General features: G+C 36.8%; 2 protein-coding genes across 2 annotated transcripts; one reads left to right on the forward strand and one right to left on the reverse strand.

The window, feature by feature from the left end:
- Positions 1-6,659: 6,659 nt before the first annotated feature.
- On the forward strand, positions 6,660-10,067 carry LOC147869181 (pentatricopeptide repeat-containing protein At3g09040, mitochondrial-like). Its single transcript, XM_087327029.1, has one exon. The coding sequence runs from the start codon at positions 7,009-7,011 to the stop codon at positions 9,601-9,603; it is 2,595 nt and encodes an 864-aa protein (XP_087183155.1). The 5' UTR covers positions 6,660-7,008; the 3' UTR covers positions 9,604-10,067.
- A 1,281-nt stretch (positions 10,068-11,348) lies between these two features.
- LOC147869182 (ubiquitin-conjugating enzyme E2 36-like) lies at positions 11,349-15,148 on the reverse strand. The gene is made up of 8 exons (XM_087327038.1): positions 15,005-15,148; positions 14,875-14,902; positions 14,146-14,232; positions 13,263-13,321; positions 12,624-12,665; positions 12,454-12,527; positions 12,195-12,292; positions 11,349-11,676 (listed from the first exon to the last, which is right to left on the reverse strand). The coding sequence occupies exons 1-8, from the start codon at positions 15,038-15,040 to the stop codon at positions 11,639-11,641; spliced, it is 462 nt and encodes a 153-aa protein (XP_087183164.1). The 5' UTR covers positions 15,041-15,148; the 3' UTR covers positions 11,349-11,638.
- Positions 15,149-15,591: the final 443 nt, after the last annotated feature.

Consider the following 15,591-nt stretch of genomic DNA (forward strand, 5'->3'; position numbering starts at 1 on the left):
GCATGCCCCTTTAGCCATCCACACATATCACTCACTCACACCCTTTCCTATTTGTCCACACTTACGCATATACTCATAGTTACACTCACACTCATAATCGTATACATTACACATTCACAGAACACTATAATCTTTCACCCTCACTCATAACACTCAAATCTCCGTACATCTCGTATGGTAACAAACCACCACATGGGTTATACCTCCTAAATGTAATGTAGACCATCGTATAGATTTGTTACTTGTGGTTGCACAATAAATATATCTTTGTATCAAATGAGTTGTTTCGAAGAGAATAAAGTGACAATTGAGAATTCAAATCCATTGCCATAAGGAAATGGCTTGATTGGATGTCTCTAAGGAGCTCGATATTTCTCAAAATCTGATCTCCATATAAGCTACCATCAAGTTCATATAAGTGAGGATGATATTCCTAAAACAAAATTTTGAATGCACAAGGACCATTATGAGTTTTTATCATGCCTTTTGGTTTGTCCATTGTTCCGATCACATTTCAACAAGAAGTGAATGACATGTTTCGAGAATAACTTGGAAAATTCGTCATTATTTTCTTGGATGATATTCTAGTTTATTGTCGTAAATTGGAAGAACATGGTAAACATGTCTACTTTGTTCTACAAATATTGCATGAAAAATAGTTTTATGCGAAGATCTAGAAATGGGAGTTCTTCAAAAAATCAATTACATATCTCAGATATCTCATAATCGAATGAGTCGAAATTGATTCGTCTTGCATTGAGAAAGTCACACTTTGGCCCACTCTTAAAAAATTTCAAGAAGTTCAATCATTCCTTGGTTTTGTGAGGTTTTTACGAAAATATCTTCGTAATTACTCCCAATTGATGATCCAGTTTACTGATATTCTTAAAGTTCACATCCGCAAGTCTACAAAACTGATAATATGGATTGTTACTTTAGACCTTGTTTTTAAGATGCTAAAGGAACATGTGAGAAATTCTCCTTCGCTTCTTTTATTATATCTTTCAAAACCTTTTCAGGTTGAAACCGATCCACGTGATTCTATAGGTGTTATTCTATATCAAGATGGTAAATCTATAACATTTAAGAGTAAGAAACTTGATCCTAATCATTGTGGGTATACCTTCCAAGAAAAGAAATTATTTGCATTTATCTAGGCACTAAGGTCGTGTCACAACTATCTTTATGGAAAAAGTTTTATAGTAACTTTAGGCGACGAGTTCTTGAAACATTTTTGTGACCAAAAGACCTTTTGGGTTGTAAGCCTGATGGGCAAATCTTATCTAGAACTTTGATTTTTCCATAAGATATCGAAAGTGTTCCATGAAAGTTGATCATAAAGATCTGATGTTATTTTAGTGAAACTAAGCATGTTAACTTCACAGATGTGACTAAGTGCATCAATATCCAAGTGAAAAAAAATGTTTTGCAAAAGATTGGACAAGAGTTGAGTCTAGAATAAACATCACCACACCCTCGAAGGGATCCTTCCACATTGCTAGGTCTGCTTTACTATAGTAAGAATGTTTATGTTCTAAATTGTCCTAAGGTAAAAAAGAATTCTTTTTTAATGCCACGATGCACCCTTAACAACACACCCTAGAATAAATCACACACTCATTCTTATCTCTACTCAATTCTATTGGCCTAAGATGTGTCCTGGCATACATAACTATGTGACTAAAATGTCACCAATGTTAGGTTAACAAAGCCAAGTGGCTTAAAGTCGTGGGACTTTTACATCCCTTGGACATTCCCAATAATAAATGGGAAAGTATATCCATGAATTTTATTGTTAGCCTTTCTTGCACCCAAAAAGGTCTTTTTTTTTTTTCACAAAAACTATACTCCATTGGCATTAAAATTAGCAATGCCAAAGGCAATCTACAATTTGTACATAATAGTTTCCACTCCACAAGTGTCTATAAAAAAAACAAAAACAAATATAAACGATGGCCTTTGGCAAGATAAGGCTAATTATATCCATGAAAACTCTCTCAGCCTTTGCCAACAAGACCCATTCTCAACCTATAAACAAATTCTTGCGGTCCAAGAGAATACATATCTTTACATATCTTGGTGGTAATCCTAGTCAACATATCACGGTCGTCCACCTTGGCTAGTAGTCTAAAAACTCCATGTATGCCTTTGATTCCGCCTATACTGGAGTTGTTCACCCAAAAAGGTCATTAAGTCATTTGGGTAGTAGTTGATGGACTAACTAAAGTGGTCAAGTTTATTACTACTAAAATCATAGTAATAACTTCTAAATTGACTTATCAATTTGTTCATGAGTTATTTCATTTTTATGGGTTACCAATGGATATTGCGTGTGATTGAGATTCAAAGTTTACGAGTGACTTTTGGACACAAGTCTTCAAGTAGTTAGAAACTAACTTGAGCATTAGCTCCATGGACCATCCTCAATTCGATGGACAGTTAGAACAAGTAAATCGTTGAATGCACGAGAATGTGAACTGTAATTAGACGTGTCCTCAAAATAACTTAATATTAGCTATGCAAAAAGCTAACATTTATCTTATTCCTGTTATCAATGTCAATAAGCTAAGATAACTCAGTGTTAGTTTTCCTAGCTATTAGTCATTAGCTACAACTATTGAATTTGTTAATTACAGTACATTACTGATAAGCTAGTGGCCATAACTAGTTAACCTTTAAAAGCTAATATGCTATTTATATTACAATAGCTACTAGTCATAGCTAATTAGCTATGCAGCAAAACACATTATTCAATAGCTAATAACTACATCAACTAGTAGTCATAGTTATGTAACTACTAAAAACTAATAAGCTATTTACATTACCATAATTACTCACCACAATTTTACATTACTGTAGCTACTAGCCACAACTAATTAGCTAAGAAGAAAAACACTCTATTCAATGGATAATTAGTTGGATACCTTAGTTAAAATAGCTTATTAACTATTGATAACTATAAGCTAGTTAGACAATCGGCTTTTAGTTAGAGCTAATTAGCTACCACTAGCTAATAAGATAATACAAACTTATGCTCTTCATTAACTACAAGCTACATCAGTTAGTAGTTAGAGCTAATAAGCTAGTAACTATAACTAGTTACACTACATTAGCTTTTATTCATAACTAATTAGCTACATCAGTTAGTAACTATAGCTAATCAACTACTAATGACTATACTAGTTACACTCCAATAGCTTTTATTCATACATCAATAGCTACCAATATTTATAAGATATTTAACTTCATACCCTTTTCGACACAACTAATTAACAAAGGTGCAAATTACACAATCACCAATTGGCTATCTCACACTAACCTTTTCTTTTACACAAGTTGATTTATTTATTAGGTTTAAGCAAATGCATCCAACAATCAAATTTAAACTATGAACATTCGAGTCTCTTAAACCATTTTTTATGAAATGCTTGAAGGATTGATTCACATGTTGTTGCATTTACCGCGTACAAATGGATTATCTTAAGGATTCAAATAACCTATTCTATCACTATAACTCCACAATTCAGGATGTGGTATGCACTTGTGAATGTCCAATTTGTCAATCTAACCGTACATAAGAATGCAAGGTATCAAAGCATGTTTACAGATCAATGACTAGACTTTTAGATTCAATATTGTGTCCTCGAGGATTTGAGACGGTCTACCACTATTATAAGTGTATTGTGGGTATATGTTTAGATTGTGGTCTTGCTAGATTTATGTGGTGTCCAAAAGAGTTAAGTAGTGAAATTTTAATCCCCGTAAACTTGTTTGTAAATGTTAAGACAACTTATAAAGGCAAGGAGTGTAAACGAAATGATTTAGTCAAAACGTTTCTCAAACCAAGAGATTTGTCTTCTTTTTTTAGTATCTCTAACAAAGTTAATTAAGCACAACTTCATTTACTTATAGCAAGCCAACCAAAATTCAAGACTTGTATATCGTATTTTCCAAACAACAAAGTCATCTCAATAGTAGATTTTGTAAAATATTATACTTTAAAGGAGCAAAATGAAATTCAATTCATGCACTTGTGGTTAGTATAGATAACAATTTATGGTCATTTAACTTATTATCGAGTTTCAGGTGATGTAAAGAAAGTAATTCATTTCTTTATATCTGATGATAATGTTGAGAAGCAAGCTCAACATGGGCCGGATCAGCTAAATAAGCCAAGAGCCGGATTAGATGAGGACCGATCGGCTAGGCCTGGATTGGCTGAAGAAGCTGGGAGTTGGAGGTGGAGAGCCGGATTGGCGGGGAGCCGGTAGGCCATCTCCCCACCAGGCCATTAGAGGCCTACGCTCCTAGTTTACTAGGTAGTTACATTTTTGGGAGTTTGTTTCAGTAGCTCATTTATGAGCATTGAAGTACTTGTCAGTCCTTTGAGGACTTGTATAAAAGTGCTCTCTGAGCGCATTGTATGTACACAGAGCATATATTTTTTGAATAGAGTTTCTTGAGTCTTCAACTCTCTCTATCTCTCCCGTGTTCTGTATATCTCCATTTTTCTGTGTTTTCTCTATTGCTGTTTGACTGAGTCGATTGTGTCCTGTTTTACCTTCCACACTTATCTTTACATGGTATCAGAGCATGAGGGTTGAGAATCCTCTACTGCCAACAAGTGTTTCAACACAAACAAACCTCTAATCCCTGGACAAGTGCAGACAAATAGAAGAAAATGGACATAGGAATGGGCCATGCTTTTCTGACAAAGAAATTGGACAAAAGCAACTACGCGTCTTGGGAGTACAAGATGCACCAGTACCTACTTGGGCATGGCTACTGGAGTTACATCCATGGAGAAAATGAAGTAGCGCCAGAATTGACACACAAGGATTTTCTAGCATGGGAACATGCGACAAGTAGAGTATTGTACTGTCTTACGTCTTGTGTGCACGATTAGACGTTGGGCTACATTCAGAATGCAAAGACACCAAAGGAAGCTTGGGAAAATCTGAAGAAGATTTTCGCCGCGAGTACCACGACCTACAAGTTGGAGCTTCGCCAAGAGCTCAACAATATCTGATAGAGGGATATGACAGTGACCAACTACACTACGAAGATTGTTACTCCCTCCCGGAGAAACACCTTCGATTACCCCTCTTGAGTAATCGGGTCAAGGTCTTGTGGTGCAAAGGAGAGTTGGGGGGTCATGGCGTCCTACCGAGATTGTTAACCAAGTCATTACGGGGTATATGACATCCTGAGACCCGTGATCGTTATTTAGACTGTCCCATTTGGGGTGGGATCACGACCGGAGAAATAAGAAGGCTATGTTGTGGGATCGCCCACAACCGATCCTTATATACGTCCTTTACACAGACCGAACTTGGTATATATATATATGTATATATGAAATAGAGATGAGACAGAACACTGAAGTTACCCACAAGATCTATATATATTTGATTAAAGTGTAGCATACAATTACAAGTACCAAGAATATACGGTAACACTCACTCACTCTCTATCAGTCTATTCCTATTGGTCCTCTATATCTCCCCCCTTCTGTGTTCACTAATCCCCGATATACATAGCTTCCTTCTGCTTGGCGCTTTCCATCGGTTCCTTCCTTGATATTCGGCTTCCCTTGTTTTGGTTGTTAGTGTTGAGCTCCCTTTGGTTCGATTCACACTTGTCCCACCGGGTAACAAAGATCAAGGAAATCTGTGATGCCTTGGGGTCCATCAATGTGACGGTGGACGAGGACAAAATGGTGGAGCTTTGCCTTGGTGGTCTATCTCAAAGGTACGGGCCGATCCGGACGGCTATTTGCACGAGGAGAAACCATCATCGTTTTTCGACCTACAATCAATGCTTATGGTTGAAGAAAACCACGTAGTGCGTCAAGGAGCATGCAACCTGATAGCCAAATGTTGTACACGGAGGTGGATAGGCTCCGTGGTTGTGGAGAACGTGGTGGATCGACACGCAATGGTGGTGACCGACAAGAGTTGAATCAGAGGCATAATCGAAATGCCAACAACAATTCCAAACCCTCCACGAGCAAGGGAAGTCAAGGCAGTGCCGGAAACCGGCACGCCACAGAGAAAGCGAGCGCTGGAAGAAGAAGGCTAAGTCGAACAAATCTGAATCGAGAAAGCCGAACAAAGAAACCGGCTCTGGAGGAGCAAGAACGTGCCCAACCTTTCTGATGAAGCACAAGGCCAACATGATGAAGATGAGCACCTCGAAGCCAAACGAGGTGTGGTATGTGGATTTTGGTGCATCCAACCACATGAGAAGCCATGAAGAATGGTTCTCACATCTTGAAAAGCTAAAACAGTCAGGGGTCATCGAAACCAGCGACAACACCTCTCATCCAATCGAGCACATTGGAGATGTCCCACTCAACCATGTCGGCCAGAAAGGACGGCTAAGGAATGTCTTGCACGTCCCGACGATCACCAAGAACTTGGTGTCAGTCGGTTAGATCATAGATCAGGGAATGCAGGTCCGGTTCACTCATCTCGGATGCTTAATCGAAGAAGAAGGCTAAATAATCGCGCAAGGGCACCGGGAAGTGAAACACTATTTTTCGTTTGTAAACTCTTGTTTGCAAAGGAAACTTGAAATATGAGCTTGTTGACAAAAGCCTATTAGTTTGACACTCTCGAGATGGGCCACCGGGGGTGTTATGTTAAAAAGAGGATAGATAGTATATGGAGGCGTGGGTATTCCTAATGTTTTCCATATCCATTTTGAATTGATTAAGGTTGTGTCATGATAATGATCATGATCATGATCATGGCCGTATCCTGCGCACCAGGAGTATTTCAGAGATCTTACCAAGAGGGTAAGTATCTTCTTCTGCTCCTCATTGTGCTCTCTCGTTTTTCATTCATGAACAAACACAGACGCCCTTGTGTATTGATTCATTCTATAACCCACTTTGGATCCAACTCAAATTAGAAGACGAAGAAGAAAAAGAAGCAGAATCAGATCACACGAATTGATATTTAGAATCTTAAGTCAAGCTGAATCTTTGAGGAGATTTCCTCTGATATGGAATGTATCAAGCTGAATCTCGAGGAAATTCCCTTGCTTCAGTTTGGGGATCGGTCCCATCTTTTAGATTTGATCAAATCATGTGGAAAAGATAAGGATTTCTGCAAAATCACAAGGATCCACGCTGATATTGTGAGTAAAAGAGACTTGATTAGAAGAGATGTTTATATTGGAATTGCCTTGATTCGAACCTATGCAAAATGTGGGTCTCTAGAAAAAGCAAAAGAAGTATTCGAACAAATTCCCATAAGGAATGTTAGGGTGTGGAATGCATTGATTGTCGGATATTCTCAACATCGGAGAGGACATGAAGCATTGAGATTCTTTGAAAGAATGCAAGATGAGGGTATAGCACCTGATGCTGTGACCTATGTTTGTGCTTTGAAAGCTTGCGGTATTGTGAAGAACCTTAAGCTTGGAGAAGATATTGAGGCTCAAATAAGGAGAAAAAGATTATTGGAGAAGGATATTGTTCTTGGAAATACATTAGTAGACATGTACGCAAAGTGTGGCTCTCTTAAAAGGGCTCGAAAAGTATTCGACCAACTTCTTATGCGAGATGTTGTGTCTTGGAATGCATTGATTGCTGGATATTCTCATCACGGATTTGGTGATGAAGCTTTAAAATGTTTTACACAGATGCAAGACGAGGGAATTCCTCCGGATATAGTAACTTATATTTGTAGCTTGAAAGCTTGTGGCATCATAAGGTCTCTTGGTATAGGAGAATACATAGCCAACGAGGTGAGGGATAAAGGGTTACTGCAGAAAGACATTATGTTGGGTACTGCATTAGTAGACATGTTTGCTAAGTGTGGGGCACTTGTGAAAGCTCAAGAAGTGTTTGAAGAATTTAGGAAAATGCAAAATGTTGCAACTTGGAATGCAATGATTACAGGATATGCCCAACATGGGTTTGGTTTTGAAGCCCTAAATTGCTTCAAGCAAATGAAAAGTGAGGGAATCTCTCCAAATGCAATAACATATATCTGTATTTTGAAAGCTTGTGGTCTTGTAGGATGTTTGGATATGGGAGAAGTAGTAGCTAGTGAAGTTAGAGAGAAAGGCATGTGGCAAAACAATGTCATGCTTGGCACTGCTTTAGTAGACATGTATGCCAAGTATGGAGCACTTGAAAAAGCACAAGAAATATTTGAACAACTTCCAGCACGAAATGTTGTGTCATGGAATGCATTGATAGCTGGATATGTCCAACATGGCCTCAGTGATGAAGCCCTACAATGTTTCAGGAAAATGCAAGATGAGGGAATTCCCCCTAGTTCAGTAACTTACATATGCATTTCAAAAGCTTGTGGAGTTGTAGGATCACTCGAAATTGGCGAAATAATAGATGCTGATGTGAGAAAACAAGGATTATTGCAAAAAGACGTTGTTCTTGGTACTGCATTATTAGATATGTATGCTAAATGTGGCGAGCTTGTAAAAGCACGCGAAGTGTTTGATTTTCTTGCCATTAGGGATGTTGTTGCTTGGACAGCATTAATATCTGGGTATGCCCAGCATGGATTTGGTGATGAAGCTTTGATATGCTTCCGGCAGATGCAAGATGAGGGTCTTTCTCCACATGCTGTAACTTTTATTTCCATCTTGAGAGTTTGTGTTACAGAAAGATCTTTTAAGATTGTGGATGCTATAAATGCTGAGGTGAGAAAGGAAGGGTTATTACAAAGAGACCTCATGCTTGGCAATACATTAGTAGATACATATGCAAAATCTGGTGCGTTTGACAAGGCAAGAGAAGTATTTGAGCATCTTCCAGTGAGGGATGTTGTGTCTTGGACTGCCTTGATAGCAGGATATACCGAGTACAAGCTTGGTGATGAAGCCTTGAAATGTTTTGGCCAAATGCGAGATGAGGGAGTTTCTCCTGATGCGATGACTTATAATTGTGTTTTAAAGGCTTGTGGCATTATAGGATCTCTTCAAATCGGGGAAGACATAGATGCTGAGGTCAGAAAACGTGGGTTATTGCATAAAGACCTTGTTCTCGGCAATACATTGGTAGATATGTATGCAAAGTGTGGTGCAATTGAAAAGTCACGAGCAGTGTTCGAGCAGCTTGAAGTGCAAGATATTGTATCATGGACTGCCTTGATGGCAGGTTATGCTCAGCTTGGAGAAGCCCAAGCAGTTCTAGAACTCTTCAATAAAATGAAGGCAAATGGTGTGATGCCGACATTAGTTACTTTTCTTGTTTCACTAACCGCATGCAGTCATGCGGGGTTATTGTTGGAGGGAGAAAAGCTTTTTGATGATATGTGTGTTGTTTATGGTCTTTCTCCTACACTAGATCACTACACATGTATGATTGATCTCTTAGGCCGTGCTGGACACCTTGACAAGGCTAAGGTTTTACTTGATAAGGTGCAATCTTCTGACCATCTTCCATTATTGTTGGCTATAATGAGTGCTTGTTACAAATGGGTAAACTTGGAACTAGGAAGATGGGCCTTTGAGCAATCACTACAGCTGGATAAAAATTGTGCCTCTGCATTTGTCTCCATGAAAAATATATATGCAGCAGTTGGCATGCTGACTGAGGCAAATGAAAACTGTGGTTTAAAGAGATGAAACATGAGCATGGAAAATGCAAGCAATAAATCCTGAATGGATTAAGAACTATGATGCTAAGCTTCAAACTCCTTTAAGGATGATGAACAGAATGCCTTAACCCCAAAACAAGTTTAAGGATGTCAACACCAAACCCAACCCTACCAAATTCAAGGACGATGATGCTAAGCCTTAAAACTCCAAGCTGAAAGATAACAATGCTAAATTCAGTGGATGTCAATCCTAAATCTCAAGTTGCTAGATGCTACACATTTATTGGATTTAGAACTGTGATGCTAAGGTTCAAACTCCTTTAAGGATTATGAACAGAATGCCTTAACCCCAGAACAAGTTTAAGGATGTCAACACCAAACCCAACCCTACCAAATTCAAGGACGACGATACTAAGCCTTGAACTCCAAACTGGTCCAAAGAGAACAATGCTAAGTTCAGTGGATGTCAATGCTAAATCTCAACTTTAAATTTATTCAGTGTCGATTCTTGTATGTAACCAATAAGCAAGATACACAATTATGCTCCACATAATTCTCATATATGTAAAAACAAAACTGCCTAATTCTCCTATGTGTACAGTGTATATGTAAAAAAATAAACATTAGAAGTGTCTAATTTCAGTATCCCTTTTCAGATTTATAGGCAACTCTCTACATATTAGGTCATTGTATATATTCATAATAAGATTTGGTTGGTGTAAGATACAACACTATATTCGGGTGATACATCATTATTGTTTTTAGCAAGTTCACTTTCTATATAATAATCTTCCTGTATTTGCACATTCTTACAACCCTCCAATTGAAGCCATAACCTCATCACTTACAGCATATCCTAAGACCTATGCTGTTAGTATCCATGTGAAACAACATTTGCAATCTTCATAGCTTTTATGTTAATCAATTAGTAAATATCTAAGTCTAAGATAATCATGTATCAATAATACCCATTTGAAATTGGACTCAACTTCCAAGCTCGTCAAGCAACATCTGCACTTCATATATCAAAGCCACATATCAAAGCCATAAATGAATAAAGGAAAGATGCACTTGTATGCAACCACTTATTTATGGAACAATCCACTCATATGTAAAGCATAGATGAGCAGAAGTTTGACAGAATTTTGTCCAAATCCATCGGCATGCAAATGGGAAAACAAAAACTCAATTTATACATCAGCATGTAAGTTCTGGAACCAGACAGTTCAAAGTCACATCACAACTCATTTAAGGAACAATACACTCACTCATATGCAAAACATAGATCTTGGGTCTAACATAACAGATCACAAGTTTCAATTAATTTGACCAAATCCATCAGCAAGCAAAAATGAACATAAGAAGAATTCAACTCGTACATTATGGATGTTAAGTTATGAAACCAGAGAGTTCATATCATGGTTTCATAATTATATGAGATAAAAAGTTCTGAATAATGATAATAACCCACCATACTAATATCAAAATTGCATTCCATGATATAATAAATAGAATAATAAGTAAATTGATTCACTTGTATCTCATAAACACAATGAGATATTGCATGCAACCATTCAAATGATTACTCCTTTTCACTTATGTCACTTTTTAATGCACAATTTTTTGGTAGAATGATCTGGAATACCTTCCAGAACGCTTTAAGAACATTTAGACCAAGAATACATGAGTAATGTGAAATTAAAATTGAGCCATTACAGATTGATTCTTACACATTAACCAGATAGACTTTGGGTCATCATGTTAAGACCTGAATAGTACATGAAGCAATTTTTAATGCTTAAACCAAAACCTGACAATTTCCAGAAATCCATATAGAATCATGGTTTATGAAGGATAAAAGTCACTTCCAACCTCTTTTATTAGTGAGTCCTCTACAGGTATATGTTCAGATTGTGTTAACACAATGCACTAATGAAAGCATGATATATATACTTCTGGAAAGGAATCATTGCATTCCATAAATACATTAATGGATGCCGATCATGATTTAGCATCAGATATACTACTTACACCATAGCAGCCATTAACTACCAGAGCACATTTCACACTCCAGTCGCATATAATCTTGTCCACTCCTTAGCTGTTTCAGATTTCAAATATCAACAGTTGTTTGTGTGAAGAATAATACAGAAATGCTTCAAATAGAATGGATAACAATTCATATTAGGTTGAGAAACCAAGACAATAAATACTTCCTCTGATCTTACCCTAACTAGCATAAAGAGTTTAGTTAAGGGAAAACCTGCGAAATACCTGAGTTTTTCTTTACTTTGCGAAAATGCCTCTAATTTTTGTTATTTCCAGAAAATACTTTGGTCAACTCTCTCTCCAGCAATTATATGTGCTATTTGAGCAATTATATGATCGATTCATCTTATTTTCTTCAGATATATGTGCTATTTGGGCAATTATACAATCAATTCATCTTATTTTCTTCAGATATATGTGCTATTTGAGCAAATTATATGCTCAATTCATCCTCTTTGGCATTTGGGGAAATGACAAAAACATTACAGCATTCAGGGTTTTTCCATTGACTGAATTGACATCATAATTAGGTTTCCAAAACAAGCCAGTTAATAGATCCAAAAGTCTCACCGGTTTCAACCGCCTCAGCTTCATTAGCCTTCCAATGTTTTGCAATATTCTCTGACAGTGGATCATCAGGATTGGGGGCACTGAGAAGTGCTTGTATGCTGCAATTACCCTCTTTTTAATATCAAAATACCAAAAAACATCTTTCTTTTTCTTTTAAGGGTGGTTAATCATACCTTAGAATAATAGCATTCCTTTTTGTTGGGGGTAAGAAATAAATACACATTCTTAGATCATAAATGTAAAAACAGCAACAACATACCTTAGAAGAACTGTTCGAATTTGAAGTGCAGGGCTCCACTTATCTTTCAGTATGTCTAAGCATATTCGACCAAGCTATAAGAGTGGGCACAGATAATTGATCTGATCATTATTTGATAACCTTTTTCTACATGTAGCTATATTTGCAATAAATGTGTAAACCATACATACCTTGTCGATATTAGGATGATATATCTTTGTCAAAAACCGCACCTATTCAAGAAAGAGGATATCATTGCACTAATAAAGCAAGATTTTAAGCACACAAAATGAATAAGGCTATCCCAGAGGTATTAACCTTAAATACTAAAGGGAGGGATTAAAGACATTATATAGAAAACACAGCACGCCACACTCTAATCACTCTCACGTTCATCCTTGATCTTAAATAAGCAACAAGTGATATCAGGGAAAAACTGCCATGCCTCTGACTTCAATGAATCTCCCTATATTTCCAATATTTCCTGAAAGACCCTTAGTCAACCTCCTCTAAAGCAATTATATGAGCTACTTGAGCAAATATTTGGTGAATTTCATCACTTTTTCTCAATTATATGCAGTAGTTGAGAAATTATACTGTCAATTCATCCTCTTTCAGGATTGACAAGGCTATTTGCAGAAATAATGAAAATCTTAGGGCATGGCATCTGGGAGATTTTTAGACATACAAGTATTTTGGAATTTTCCCTAAAAGCTACAAGGAAGGTGCTTAAATTTTCTTTTCTTTCATTTCATTCTTTACATACTTCATCATCACTTGTTAAGATATGCATCAAGTTAAACAGTATAATGGAAGACATTATTCCTCACCTTAGGTGCTGCCATGGGATACTCTTCAGGTAAGAATAGCTCTAACTTAAAGACTCCACCTACAAGGAAACAAAAAACAGATTTTGCTCAGACAACTTCCAATGGAAGAACCCCAATAGACCTTTCAAAAAGCTCAAGAAAAAAATTAATAGATTTTACATACTGCTATACATTTATGAAGTTCATGATCCAACAGTTGCTTCAAAATGGACTTTCACAATATGAACCAAAATTTGGACAGAAAAACATCATAGAGAAGCATTGGTGTTAGGCTACATGTTATGACAGATAATAACGCAAGGGATTAAGCATAGAACGCAAAGAATCTTTCAAAAAAGCAGAAAAAATATGTATTATATTATACATGACAGTCTTCATGATCTTAAACATCTTTCAAAGTTGACTCTGGAATATCGACAAATTTTGGATGGATAGATACATCATTGACATATAGGAATTAAGCTTAATGCAAACAGACAATAAATAAAAGAAGAAGAACGCTATAAAAGAAATGGCAGACGTGACTTATCTAGTAAGACAGAAAATATATACGTGTGTATGTGTGTATGTGTTTAAGATGTAACTTTGAATCACTGATCTATCCAGGCTTACCCCTATTGTGGTAACATTCATTTACTGGAAATGTTGATCCTATGATTTCAGTAAACTCTTCCCAACATTTTTTGGAAGAATTGGGGTTCGATTTGTATTTTGCATGATTTTCCATACTATACAAGATATGATTTGTGAAATTCACCAAAACTTTCCTAGATATTTTCCATGAAAATAAATAAATAAAAACCTCAGGGCAAACATGAATCCATCAACAAAGATATAAATAAAATGATTATATTTATGAAGATTCTTCAATGAGAGGAAATACCTTCATAAGCTGATTGACCAGGACCAAGAATCATGACATTGAAATATCTCAAGTTGTCCTCACATGGAGAAGCACTGATTCCAGGAGCTGTGTAGAATTAGAAATAAAATTCAGAGATTCAGAGAAGAAAAGAAGAAAGTACAGAGCATAAAAAGGAGAAACCTACAGACAAAAGAACTCAGAGAAAAGCAAAGAAAAGAGGGGAAAAAAACACGAGATCACTTAATAAAAAAGAAAATTAAAGCAGAAGGACAGGAGACAGCACAGAAAAAAGCAAACGACACACAAGATCAGGCAACAGAAAAATAACTAAGCTAAGGAAAATTTGAAGCAAAGAGAAGAGAGCATACAAACAAGATCAGGTATGAGAGGAAAGCAAAGGGAAGCAAAGATAGAGAAAAAGACACAAGCACAAGATCGCCTCGTAGAAAAGCAGATTAAGGGTAAAATATCTCATAAGATCGCCTCAAAAGGAAAAAATTTGAAGTACAGGAAAACAAAAAACATAGCAGGAGATCGAAAGCAAAGTAAATAAAAACAGAAAACCATTTGAAAACTAATGAAAGATAAGATCACATTTAGAGAGAAGCAAATTAGTGGGGAAAAAAATACACAAAGGTCACATCAGCCATAAACAAAACGAAAGGGGGAATGGACAAAAACACACACACAAGTTTCATATCAGAGAAAAGCAAAAATCTGAAGAAAAATGGGAAACTTTAAGCTAACCTGGTTCGCTCAGCAATCTTTGAGTTTCCTGCAGATCGATCAGAAGGGTGCAAAAAAAAACAAAAAACAAGGACTTTAAGCTCGAAACAAGACAGAGAAACTGGATAATGAGAGAGAAGATATCCATTACCTTGATGATTCGTCGAGGAAGATTGCTGCTAGTCATGGCGTGTCGCGGATCTTCTCAGGGTTCGTTCGTAACTTTACGTTTTGGAGAGAAAGAGAGAGAGAGAGAGAGAGAGAAGCAAAAAGCAGAGCGAAGACGAGAGATATGGATGGAGGTCATGGTATGGAATTAGAAGAAGTGTGATTATTAATAATTAGTAGCATAATTCTGATTTATTTATTTACATGACATACCCCTCCCCATCGACTACATACATATATATGTACATTAACATACATACAAAGCAAATAAATGTATGTATGGAAACCGTCCGTGTATACATACATATATGTATATATGTATATATGCACATCAATCATTCAATAGCTCTCAAGTGGGTGCGCATTCACCCGCCATGCCCTCGTATCATCATGTTGGGTGTTCTGTCGGCAAACTTCTTATGTAAGAAGTGTAGTAGCACACTACAAATGACAAAACCACACAAGACTAGATTTGATCTTGTTACGGGCATGACCATATAATATCCCGTGGTAAGATTGTATCGTAGTATTATCTACACGTAGATAAAGTGTGAGGGTTAAACGAGAGTG

This window comes from Azolla caroliniana, unplaced genomic scaffold (assembly GCF_043228905.1).
Source record: "Azolla caroliniana isolate FFs.n. ecotype wild unplaced genomic scaffold, voAzoCaro1.0.p SCAF_1, whole genome shotgun sequence".
In the NCBI taxonomy this organism is placed as follows: Eukaryota; Viridiplantae; Streptophyta; class Polypodiopsida; order Salviniales; family Salviniaceae; genus Azolla; species Azolla caroliniana.